Below are 13,132 nucleotides of genomic sequence, written 5' to 3'. Positions count from 1 at the left end.
GTCTGTGTGGGACAACTCCACCCCCAATAGTTCTGCCTCCCAGTTAGTGGGGTGATCTGACAATATTTTTGAAATGATGATAATCATTTGTTCAATTAATTGATTTCTACAGTGATTCAGAAGGACTGTCCCATGCTGTTGTCATATTTGTGGATCCCATACAATGATTTCCACCACACACGTCCGCAGCGTGCCGAATCAGTCTGCCTGCGGCTCGATCAAATCCACCATAATCGTGTTCTACTACCCACACCACCACTTAGACTTGCCTTTTGCAAGTCAAAATGTCGTCTAATGTTTGTTTTCACATTGACAGAAGCGATGGGGTCATGGCGGCTCTGTGCGCCAGAACGCCCAGCAAGGCATAGCACGGTCCACCAAATTTACAAACACGCTAAACTAGACCTGCCCTGGCATGGAAATGAAGTTGTGTCCATTTTTACCCCAAGCATGGTCTACTTTCTGTCACTAAATTGTCAAATGCGCCGGGGCCGCGGCAGCTCTGTCCGTCGGAATGCCAAGCGAGGCGCATGCGGTCCCAAACATGGTTAACTAAACATGCCCTGGCACAAAAATGAAGATGAAGAAGTGTAATAAACATGAAAATGAGAATGCTGGGAATGCCAGGCTTGATTTTGCCAAAATGAAGAGATCGTTAAGTGTCAGAGATTTTCTCGGACAAAGTTAAAGAAATGACTCGGCACACAGGAAAATTGTCTTCAATATCGGCGGAAGCGGATCTCTGAGAGCGAACGACGGTTAGTTGCTCCGCGATCACACTCGAGCTGCCTTCCCGCCAATTCAGGCTTTTATTGTAACATACAAGGAAAACACTGCCCCCGATATTTGCATACCGCACCCACGGTCCGGCCCCTCGGTAGTGATGGGTTACCTGTGTTAAACATTGAACCACCAGTACATTGGCGCCTTTTCTGGCTGGTCTACATCGAATTAGCATGTTGTAGACTTTGCGGATGGCCAATGTCGTCTGGGCGCGACGGGTGTTCTCAACTCGTCTTTTGTTGTTCAACCGATGTTCCCGAATTATTCATTCCCCTTTTGTGACCGAGTTTCGCCCTCTCCCCCGTGATCGCCCACCTGTATTGACGTGCTAATTGTGGACTTCAACAGCCCATCTTAGGATCAGTAGCAGCCCACTGAGATGTTTTTATCAGTAAGTTAAGCAGCCATGTGCAGTGCTGATAACGGGTGACGCCAGCCAGAAGAGGAGAGCATTTCAGGGCACCTCTCCCGTGAACCTCCGGTTTCCTCTTGACCAGTCCCGAGAGTTAGATCCAAGTGACCCCACCATTGCTTCCAACAATGCTATTACACTGTTGTTGACACACTCAAGGCATGCTTGGTTGGTAGTTTGGGTGAGCACAGCAAATAAAGAAAATGTCAGTAAGAAAATGGACAGTGACGATAACAGTTAGCAATTTTACACACCGTCATAGTTCTTTATTCCACTCGAAGAGAACATCTTAGGATATCACCGTTTTGATAGTGTGCCCTCTCAAGAATGCCATTCCAAATGTCACCATTAGCCGTTTGCGTGAATGTTTGTATGTACACTAGAGTGAGTTAGCATGTTTTGCACGACACAGAGTCGCTCCACAGTTCTATTGCGCTGTTGACTCGTGAACAGGAATGAAAATCAGTGTCACAGTTGGCGAATGCGTCGGCTTACCAATGACAACTTTTACACTCATATTTACATTTCTGTCTCAAGCTACAGTTGGGTTGATGTAACCTCAAGGTGGTTTAATCAGTCGTCACGTGTTTTCACACCAGCTGATTTTGTGACGGCTTTATCCTTGTTAGATTAGGCCTGTTTGGCACACAAGGCCACCCAGGCGATGGGTGCAGACGCTTATTCAACTTCGTAAGGCAATCGCTGATGAAGGTACGGTCTGGGTCTGGTATAGGCGATTATTGATGTTTGCTGATGCGCATTCCCCTTTGGGGCCTAATTGCTGGGGAAAGGGCTGAATGCAAAACCACCTCCAGTGGGCGCCGCGGTGGAGTGGTGGTTGTGTTGGCCTTTTGGATAAGAGGCGGGTGCCTTTGTTCTTGCTGCCTTGTCAGAGAAGAACATCATCACTTGATGGCTGAGTGGAAAAGGTAAGTGTGGAGGGGGTCGCTATCCCCGCAAGCATGCCCCGCCTCCTCAGCAGTAAATTCCTTCATGGTGACAGTGAGCCTTAAGCGCAAGACACTTGACAGACCCCCGGTAATCCCCTCCGGTGGGTTTATCTCAACAGAAGGATCAGGGCAACCTTCCTGTGGGCTAAAAGACGGAAATTTCCACTTCGTATTAACAGCCTGTTTTTCTTTCATTGCTGTTCATCTTGACAGCTTCCTTGCTCTTGTGAGAACTACAACAAACGATGGAAAGGTACAGCTGATGTAGAAGTGGCAAGGCAGGAAACAAAAATGGAATCAACTTAGTTATTCCACTTTATTTATGACTTGGCAACTTTTCTCTTGGTCACATCCATGCTTGTCCATGCTAAGGTGAGCTTCGTCAGACAAGGACGCTGTTAACTAATTATTAACCCAATGCGCTTGTGTCTTACTTCCAACCTGGAACTGCTCACCGTTCAATCACATCACACATATACACAAACAACAATACACACCACCAACGGAGAGTTTTCAATTAATCCAACATGCAAGTGTTTAGAATGTGAGATTCTGAAGAAATCCCATGTGATCCCAGGGGCGAACATGCAAACTCCACACAAATCTAGATTCAAACCTAGAACCTCTCACCTGTGAGACACTACTCATACTCCTTGCTGACATAACTTGTCCATCAATATGATTATTAGGACCACTGCGGTCCTTTAACAAAATGTACTTGACAGCCGTGATTTGCCTGAACACACACAGGAATTGGTCCAACAGAATATTATCATGCCTGGAAAGTAGAACCAGGTAAATATGCATTTTTATTTCCTAGAAACTTCAGCTAGGTTCACGTGGGACGACACTATGTGATCGAGGAAGGCCTAGATTTCTATCAATTAAACTAAAAATAACCTCCTGCACCTGTTGGAAGCCACTCTCATGTGTGCGGGCTGTAAAAGCAGCACAAAGAGCAAAGAGGTGCCCAAATGCCTCATGGAGGTGAGAAAAGCTGCACTGTGTGTGTGCTGCCTTGTAACCTATTGATGAGGAGACTAGAGTTCGATCAAGTGTGACTGCGGGCCGTCTGTGATGAACAATGTTTTGCCGCTCTGCAGCTGCAGTTGTTGGGGGGGGGGGGGGGGGGGCGGGGGAGAGAAAAAAAATGCTAACGGGAAAAAGCAGCGTCGGCAGGCAACAGGATGCACATGGCCCTGAGAAGGATAACTTGTTGGGTTCAGGAAATGGAGAGAAGGAGAGGAAGGGGGCCGTTTGGATCACAGCTGTGTTCAGATTGAGAAAATTCCTGTTTTGAAGCACACAGAGGCATGTTGCTGTCCTTTCTCAAAGTTGACAAAGCGGCGGAAGAGCACAGTTGGTCCCAGCATTGTGTTTGCCATTGTGTTCGCTTGGAAATGGAAAATGGGCAGCCGTCGCTCAGGTATTCAGTCCACTGGATTGACAGAAATATTCAGCTATAGCTTTTGAGGAGTGACAAAATCAATCTTGGGCTTGACATGTTCTTCTAAATGCATTATTTCTGAGAAACATTTGGGGGATGACCTTATATATACAGGTATATACAGTATTTATATATGTATATATACTGTATATATAGATGGATGGATGGATGGATGGATGGATGGATAGATAGATAGATAGATAGATAGATAGATAGATAGATAGATAGATAGATAGATAGATAGATAGATAGATAGATAGATAGATAGATAGATAGATAGATAGATAGATATACGTAGGACACATTCTGACCAGATATATGAAAAAAATGCCATTTTAAATCTGAACGAAATATGGACATCTGTGCAAAGTACGCACTCTTGATATATTTCATTTTTGACATTTTTCAATGCGATTATAAAGTAACCATTATACTAACCCAACAATAAAGGGTTTGAAGCAAACAACAAAATAACCACAGGCTGTCTTGCGTCAAAATTAGCATTCAAGAATGGCACAAATATGCTGAACAGGAAACCAATATTAAGTACAAGAACTAATTTTGTACATTATTTTCACTAAAAGCAACTCACTCAAAATGCTAATGTTAATGAGGTCATATGTTTTTCCTGCATATCATTCCAAATCCACCCAAAATTTGGATTACTCCTCACATTGTAGTACAGGAAAGTATAAGACCCAGTGTAAGCGCAACTAAGACATGCTTGCCCTCTAGTGATGAATGGTAATATTCCAAATTCAAACTACAGTCGACCCCTGCATATTTACAGTTCTACACCCATAGATTCACAGATTAATTTCCCCTTTTTTTCAGTATTTATTTTCGATGTTTCTTGTGTGTGTGTGTGTGTGTATTTTTTTCCTCACAACACACCCTCCGTTTTCTTAAATTAATCAAGAGGCCACTCAGAGTGTGGTCGGGGCCGCATGTGGCCCGCAGGCCGCCAGTTGCTGACCTATGCATGTATAAGCCTTAGTCACACAGTGACTGAGGTAAGCGTAAAAACTTTTGATGTTTGCACAGTCACTGATCATTAACAACAGGACCTCTTGCTGATGTCACAGCACGTTGTTCACTCCATATTGATGAATAAGATAAGAAACCTTTATTTGTCTCACAATGGAGAAATTCCCAATTTACAGCAGCAAATTATGAAAGGGAGAAAGAAGAAGACAAAAAGTATGTAAATAAATATAAATATAAAATATAAATATAAGCATCTTAAAAATGGGCGAGTGGGGGTGAGTCCACTATAATAATAGGTAAGTCAGTCATTGTGGCATGTTGAATGGAAATTCCATCCCAAATGTGACCTCTAACTAAGTCGTTCTTCTATGATCTTTATTAGTTATTTTTTTTAAATATGAGCGAATGTTCACAACAGACCATATTTGATCAACATAAATAAGCCAACACTGACCTTCCAGAGGACTACTAAACTCTGCTATATTAGAAATATGCACTGCTCAGTTATTGAACGGTCCAGGCATTTCTAAGTAACATTTGATAAGATACTAAGTTGTTCTACAAGTGTCAAAAGAAGTCAACTGCTTTATAATGAAGCTACAAAAATAAGATAAGATAAGATATCCTTTATTAGTCCCACACTGGGGAAATTCACAGTAAAGTAAAGGTAGGTTGTTATCCCTTTGCTGACCAGATGCATAGCATTTAAGGAGATATGAAGTAAAGTTTACAAAGGGCGAGACAACCGAGCTTTTTGTAACAATTGTAACTGTCAGGTGAAGGTTTAACCAATTGGGAACATCACTCTGGCTATGGGCTTACAAATGGCCTGAGCCACGTGCTCAGTTGATTGAGCCCATCAAATCCAGTAGATCAGTGGTTCTTCACCTTCTTCAAGATACCGAACCCAACCAATTAATATGCACATTCACCGAACCCTTCATTAGTGAAAAAAAAAATTCAAGATATAAAAAATGCATTTATTAAAAACAGAAAAAGTAACCAAAATTTCAAGAGATAAGTCTACTTTTTTTTCTGTACGACGTACTATCACGACAGTCACACGTGTACTACTGAGAGAACTGAATTTCCCGCAGCACCGATTGGACAAGCAATGGAATGTGATCATCTGCAGCCAGTGATGGCCAAGCGGGCGTGTCATAACTAATTGACATGTTGAGTCGGGTGTGCCTTACCCTCCATGGCTGAGGCTCCGTTCGATCGACCCAGGTTAAGAACCACTGCAGTAGATGTTTGAACCACTACCTTCATTATAACTCTCATTCAAAGGTGACATAGATGCCATGCGCTGTATGGCGCACTCACTCATCATGATGCAGCGAAGACTTTAGTCTTAAAAGACGGAAAGAAAGCCAGAACTAAAGCAAATCATATATTGTAGGGATGAAGAAATTAAGTTTGCAGACAAATGAAAAAGACGATCATTGTTGCTCCGATTACATTCGAATAAAACGGTGAAGTGGTGGAGTCTGTGCAGTGGACCGGTTGGGTGGGCTATTTTTTGTGACGTAGCAATGTGCGCGCGGTGCTTGTTGAAAAGCGCAAACCGGTGTGGGAGTGAGCGGAAACCAGGAGCTGCACGGCACACAAGGACGTCTGTCTTTTTTCCTTTGATTTGTGTGTGTCTGTTTGTCTGCAAGAAGTTGACTTTTCATGTAAAGGATTCTTTTACAGTCTTGCCCCCAAAGCGTTCAGCGTTCTCACGGTTCGACTTTTCTACGCTGAGCCATATCAACAGTTAATTGTTTCGTTTTAGAACATCAACCTCAACAGCTCCACAGACCTGACCGAAGCACAATGTAAGTGTTATTTTAATCGTTTCCTTTTCTGGCCTTCCTTCACACAATTACGGCTGTATGCATAACTGAACAATGCCGTTCATTATTATTAAATGAATTCATCCATCCACAAGCTACAGATTTTTTTTGCATACTTTAAAATTGTCATTTGTAACAGTTTTCCACAATTTGTAAATGTGATTGGCTACAATTAATACTGATATAAATACCATGAAATGAGTTTCATAAATTGTAAAAGCCCAGTTGCACTGGATTATCTCGATCAGCAATTTTTCCATCATTGTATTTAAATCAAGTTGTTTTGGGATGCACTCGATAGAGACTAGAAAACAAGAGTTAGGGTCTCATGTGCAAGTGTCTTTGGAGAGTGCATCGAGCCCTGGCATGAAATGATGGAAACGTGACAATTAGTGGGCTTTATTTCACTTTGCAAGTGCCACAGCTCCTCACATTTTTCTTCAAGTGGTACCATACTAATGAACAATTGTCACTCCATTACACCTTACTGCCCAACATCTTTGGGGAGCGGGGGAATAGTGTGTGTGTGCAAAGAAAAAATGGTACAGTACATAAAATTTATAATAAATACTCTTTCCGCACACAAGTTCTTTGGTTTGCCAGCTCCACAAAGGAGGTTATATATATTTTAGAATAACATGTGGGAACATCTTAATACAATAAAGCCTCTTTGGTTATTTTCGATGCACACTACATTTCTGCTACGGAAGGTAATTTTGACAGTTTAGTGTAGTCTATTCACTTCTAAGTTTCCTTTGGGTGCCACAACAGTAACATTCATAAACAGAGATTTGAATATTTTCTACCAAAATTTAAAACATAAAAAAATAAATAAGCGACTAGATTTCTGACCTCTGCCCACCAGTTTGTTGGTGTTTACTTTACGTTTCTGTTGTATTGACCTCTCACAATGAAAAATTGAGAGGAAAATAATAGACCATCAGGGTCAGTTTTTTGCTCAGCTCATGCCAAAGCATCCATCCGTCCATCCATTTTCAGTACCGCTCATCCTGTATTTGATCTGAAGTAAGGCAAGGGAACTACTACACATCGCCCCTTTGTCAAACTCCTTCACACTTTATGGATATTTATAGTGCATACAAACCAGTTGAATTTAAATGTGATCGAATTCCAGAATAGGATTTCCCATTGATAGCCATTACATTACAATATTTTGTTCCAGAGTCCTGTCCAGTTTGTGTTTTAAATAGAATTTTATGTTTGTAGTGGTGATTAGCACATCTGTCTCACAGCCAAATTTTGCTCAGGACGTCATGTGTGGAGATTGCATGTTCTCCCTGTGTTAGGATGGGGTTTTTTTCTCTCAGCAGTCCGGCTTTCTTCCACATTGCAAAAACATGCTTGGTAGGTCAATTGAAGACTCTAAATTGTCTTGGTGTTATGAATTTAATTCATGATTCACCTAATTGTGACTTAGAAATGACTGGCACCCTTGAACTCACATCTACGGTTACGATTTATATACAGCTCACCTGGTATGCTGGCGATAAGTTACTTTTTCAGTTCTATTTTTATCATTACAACTTTCTTCTGTGGCTTTCCTCCATTGTGAAGGCCTCCGAACTTGCATTTGGTAAAAAAAAATGTTTACTGAAAAGCAAAGGAAAAGGCAAAAATATACATCATTTTCGTCGACATTGTAGTTATCATTTCCCTCGTTATGACTGTAAACCTATACAGTATGTGTTCCGTTGACTCACATAATGCTCATAGGGATGGAGCCCTGCCGTGAACAGCAAAATTTTGCAAGTAATAAACACCTGCCCGAAAAAAAAACACAAAATGGCTGTAAAGCACTGTATTATGGTAAAATGAAACTCCTCAATTCACTACACCTTACTTCTTGATGTCAAGATACCACCAGCTAGCTTGCTCAGTGGAAAAGCCATAAAATTACAGTGTGCTGAATTCAACTGTATTGCTTTGTCTTCCCTTTGTCTTGACCAGGATGAACAACAGAGATCGCTGGAAGGTGTACAAAAGGGTGGCTGTCATGTTCTGCCTAGCAGTGGTGGCACTGACTGTGGTCCAGAGGGGAAGCATAAACATGGGGGCTCCGTTCCAACTCGACAGGCGGGCTCGCACGGATGCTTCGGAGGGAGTGGACTCTGTAGCTTTACACTCCTCTCCGAGAATAAAAGGTTTTTGGAAGGAGAGCAAACGCCAGCCGCTCCTGCCTGGTCGGTCAACCACCCAGGAACCCCGTGTCACTGCAGAAAACAGCGCCACAACCTGGGACGTAACCAGCTCCAACTGTAGCGCCAATCTCAGTCTCTCGGGCCAGGATTGGTTTCGGGGCCTAGAGGATAACTTCAAGCAGTTCATGCTTTACCGGCACTGTCGCTACTTCCCAATGCTTCTCAACCACCCCGAGAAGTGCTCGGGGGAAATATATTTACTCATGGTGATCAAGTCAGTGGCTACCCAGCATGACCGTAGAGAAGTCATTCGGAAAACCTGGGGGAAGGAGGGAGTGTTGAATGGCAAGAGGATAAAGACGCTTTTCCTTCTCGGTCAACCGTCCAACCGTGCCGAAAGGGCAAACCATCAGAGGCTTGTGGAGTATGAGAACCACATCTATGGTGATATCCTCCAGTGGGGCTTCTTGGATAGCTTCTTCAATCTCACACTGAAGGAGACCCATTTCCTCAAATGGTTCCACACCTACTGCCCAAACGTTCACTACATCTTCAAGGGAGATGACGATGTCTTTGTCAATGTGGAGAACATTTTTGAGTTTCTGGACAGCACGAGCCATGTGAGGAATCTCTTTGTAGGCGATGTGATTTTTAAGGCGAGGCCAATCCGTAAAAAGGAAAATAAGTACTACATCCCACAAGCTTTGTACAACAAGACCCATTACCCTCCGTATGCGGGTGGAGGGGGGTTTCTGATGGATAAAACTGTGGCCCGGAGGCTTCACTGGGTAGCGGACACCCTGGAGTTGTACCCCATTGATGATGTCTTCTTGGGTATGTGCCTCGAGGTCCTCCAGGTCGCTCCGATCAAACACAACGCCTTTAAGACGTTTGGCCTTGTGAAAAACAAAAGCAGCAAGTTGAATAAAGAACCTTGTTTCTTTCGCAGCATGATTGTTGTTCACAAACTGCTCCCAACGGAACTCAGACACATGTGGAATCTGGTCAACGGTGACCTGGTGTGCTCGCAAAAAGTCGCGATCCTATAGCTTGGCGAGGACGAGGAATGGACAGCGCCGAGACACCAGCTGAATCTTGTTGTTTGCCGTAACAGTCAAAGGCAACCATTGCGTACTCTCCTTTCTGTGGAGAGAGACTGCAACAGCATTTGCCAGTTCCGCGCTTATAAAGTCACGCAAATTATCGAGTGGGAAATGTGGGTATTTATAAGGCAGTTCAATGACCTGCTGTTGAATAAATCATTTGCAGCATGTTGTACTTCTTTCACTGGTCTCTTAAGTAGAAGACAATGACTGACTGTTGAGAAACCCATCAATGTGAATACGAGTTATTGTTGGTCAACACAGATGTGAATGTTTCTGCCTGCCCAAAAGAATGAATAATTGTTAAAGTTGTCTTTTTTTTTTATCTTAAAGGCTTAAATGACAGTTGTCAATATTTAGCCTCCCTGCCCCAAGAGGCCAGTGTCTGCAACCCATCAATGCGCATCCATTGTGCATTTTTGTGTACGAAATATTTCATATTCCTTTACCTTGGACCAGTATATGTGTGCCAAAAACGCTTAAACAATTAAAAATTAAGAGAATGACTCCCGGTGATCCAGACTTTATTTCATCTCCATTATTCAAGGTGAACATCTGGACATGCATGCCGTTGCGACTTCCAGCTTGTCCCATCAGGGGTCGCCACGGCATGTTACTCAATCACATGATTTGCATGGCACAGTTTTTTGAGGCGGCTTGATTTTTTATTTTATTTTTTTTAAATATTAGATGTCCTTCTTTGAACCAAACCATTCATTTTTTAACAGGGCTTGGGACTGTGGCTGGGAATCAAACCCAGGGCATATTAATGAAAGGCAGCAACATACTGTATACCACTATAATACCAGTGCTTTGTTTAGACATAGATCAACATTTCAATCCTTTCTTTGTATTGCAGCGGTCCTTGCACTTGGCAAAGAATATGACTGAAGTGGACATCTGCTACTCCATAGTAGATAGTACTGGAAATGTTAACGTAAAAAAAAAAAAACTAAGATGCGGACTGCCCATATAATTGTATGTGCTGATATACTTGACATGATATTGATAGGTTTACATTATGACCCTGTACTCAAACTATTACTGGTACGAATATGCAACACGTTAATTTAAGAGTCCTGTCATTGACAAATGGGTGTTTAATGTGGGGTTGATATTTAATTTAAAGCATGGAATCCGTGATAATTGTGTTGGGAGTGGATGTTAATTAAGCAATGTTTGATATGTGAATATGAAGGTGTAAATAAATGTCCTGTTTTGGTCCAAGCATATTTTTTCCTTGTAAATCTGTCCTAGATCAGCAGTTTTTGCCGTTATCAACATGCATGATTTTTTCGGAAAATATACAAGAGGTTATCCAACAATCGTGTCCAATCACAACCACACAACCACTGTCACTGGTCAACAGGACATATTTTATCTGCATCATCTCACAAGGCATGAAATCACAACACCCTCGGTAGAATGTTTTTTTTTTTTTTACAACACAAAGGCAAGACCAGTTTGTGATGAACTTTAATCATATTTTGGAATTTGCCAACAACTCGTGACATGATTTAAAAAATTTTTTTTCTTTCCTCCCATTTTAAGTATCTTAAATAAAGCTGCAACATGTTAGCAGTAAATATATATTTTTAGAGCATAGTTTGTTTTTAGAACACACTGTAGTAGTAATGGATACATTTTAAAAGACTTGCCTTATTGTCATCTTCACAGTCGTGCATCATGACAGTACAATGAAGTTCTCCATCAATAGCAGACTGCGTGGCACTTCTCATCACAGAGGCGTAGCTTACAGAGGTTCATCTCTTTCCAGTCATCTATGTCCAACATAACACGCACATCTATTGAAACACATCTCTTAATCCTAGACCTCATAGTTCCCCCTGAATCTGAATTCAGAACCCCCACTATTCACGGAGGAATCGTTGAAGCCCCATCATTCCACCCCAGTGAAATGTTTAGAATTGCCTACATTATAAATTCAACAGGCGGCCCGGTAGTCCAGTGGTTAGCACGTCAACTTCACAGTGCAGAGGTGCCGGGTTCGATTTCAGCTCCGGCCTCCCTGTATGGAGTTTGCATGTTCTCCTCGGGCCTGCGTGGGTTTTCTCCCGGTATTCCGGTTTCCTCCCACATTCCAAAAACATGCATGGCAGGCTGATTGAACACTCTAAATTGTCCCTAGTGTGGGCGTGGATGGTTGTTCGTCTCTGTGTGACCTGCGACTGGCTGGCAACCGATTTAGGGTGTCCCCCGCCGACTTCCCAAAGACAGCTGGGCTAGGCTCCAGCACCCCCCGCGACCCTAGTGAGGATAATGCGGTTCGGAAAATGAATGAATGAATAAATTCAACAATCCATTGGCTATACCACAGACTGTGAGCTCAAAACACGTGTTAATTCTTGTGCATTTATAAATAAATTGGGGAAAATTGGGGGGGAGGGGGGGGGGGATGCTCTAACAACCCAGACTAAATTTAGCTCCTCCCTGACACAGTTAGTCTGTCAGTCGAGATGTATCACATATGTTTTTTTTTTTCTCTGATGGAAACGGCATTTAGATTTTATTGTTAGCAGCTTTGTGTCTGGTAAAATGCAGGTATCAATCACTGGCCAAATTGCACTGTCATCCAGGGTAAATTTCCCACTCAAGTGACACCATTCCACTCAAACTGGGTACACACCCCGTTTCCCAAAGTAGCCTGCTGCCCAACAGCATATTTGTTGACACGAATCGGTGGAGTCTTTTGATGTCAGTCTGGTTAATAGGTTGGCTGGAGGGCACCTCAGTCTTTCACGCAACAGCGTGATCTTTCTTGAAAGGCCCCAAGAAGAATAAGTTTGTTGGCACAAGGAGAAATGAGAATGTTAAATGCTTGACTTAAAATTAAAAGGAACATTGCTTATGGTCAGAGCTGTTGTCTGCATCAATTAATTCTAAAAAATAGAGAACGTTAAATAGTCTTTGTAGCGCATTCAATTAAATGTAAGTTGAAAGGATGTACAAATCAGTGTATTCTGTTTATATATACGTTTTACGTAACTTCAGAACTTCATTGGAATTGGGGTTTTTAATTTCGACAGGTGCCATTTTGTCTTCTGCAAAAACTATCATTTTTCAAGATGCTACAAAATGTATGTGTGGGATGAGGACTTCTTGGAATCCTTCCACACGAGAACCTATCCCTGCTGTCTTCAGGCAGTAGGCAGGGCACACAGAGACAAACAACCACCCGCGCTCACACTGACACCTAGGGACAATTTCAAGTGTCAGTCAGCCGGCCATGCATATTTTTGGAATGTGGAAGTAAACCGGAGTACCTGGAGAAAACCCACGCAGGTATGGGGAGAACATGCAATCTCCACACAGGAAGGCCGAAGCCGGGATCGAACCATCGGGAAAAATGTCAGCCTTTCAAGCTGCTTTGTCTAGCTAATCTCTAATTTTCCCTAATACTGTAATGGGAAAATCTATCGCAAATAAAATCTA

General features: G+C 42.4%; 1 protein-coding gene across 1 annotated transcript; it reads left to right on the top strand.

Annotated features, from left to right (window-relative positions):
- The first annotated feature begins 5,922 nt into the window (after positions 1 to 5,922).
- On the top strand, positions 5,923 to 10,909 carry b3gnt7 (UDP-GlcNAc:betaGal beta-1,3-N-acetylglucosaminyltransferase 7). Its single transcript, XM_086116713.1, has 2 exons — positions 5,923 to 6,399; positions 8,386 to 10,909. Coding segments are annotated over exons 1-2 (1,242 nt in total). The 5' UTR covers positions 5,923 to 6,397; the 3' UTR covers positions 9,626 to 10,909.
- Positions 10,910 to 13,132: the final 2,223 nt, after the last annotated feature.

This window comes from Hippocampus guttulatus, chromosome 7, assembly GCF_054856545.1.
Source record: "Hippocampus guttulatus isolate MCC_2025c chromosome 7, RoL_Hgut_1.0, whole genome shotgun sequence".
NCBI lineage: Eukaryota > Metazoa > Chordata > Actinopteri > Syngnathiformes > Syngnathidae > Hippocampus > Hippocampus guttulatus.
This window is presented reverse-complemented; position numbering and strand designations above follow the sequence as displayed.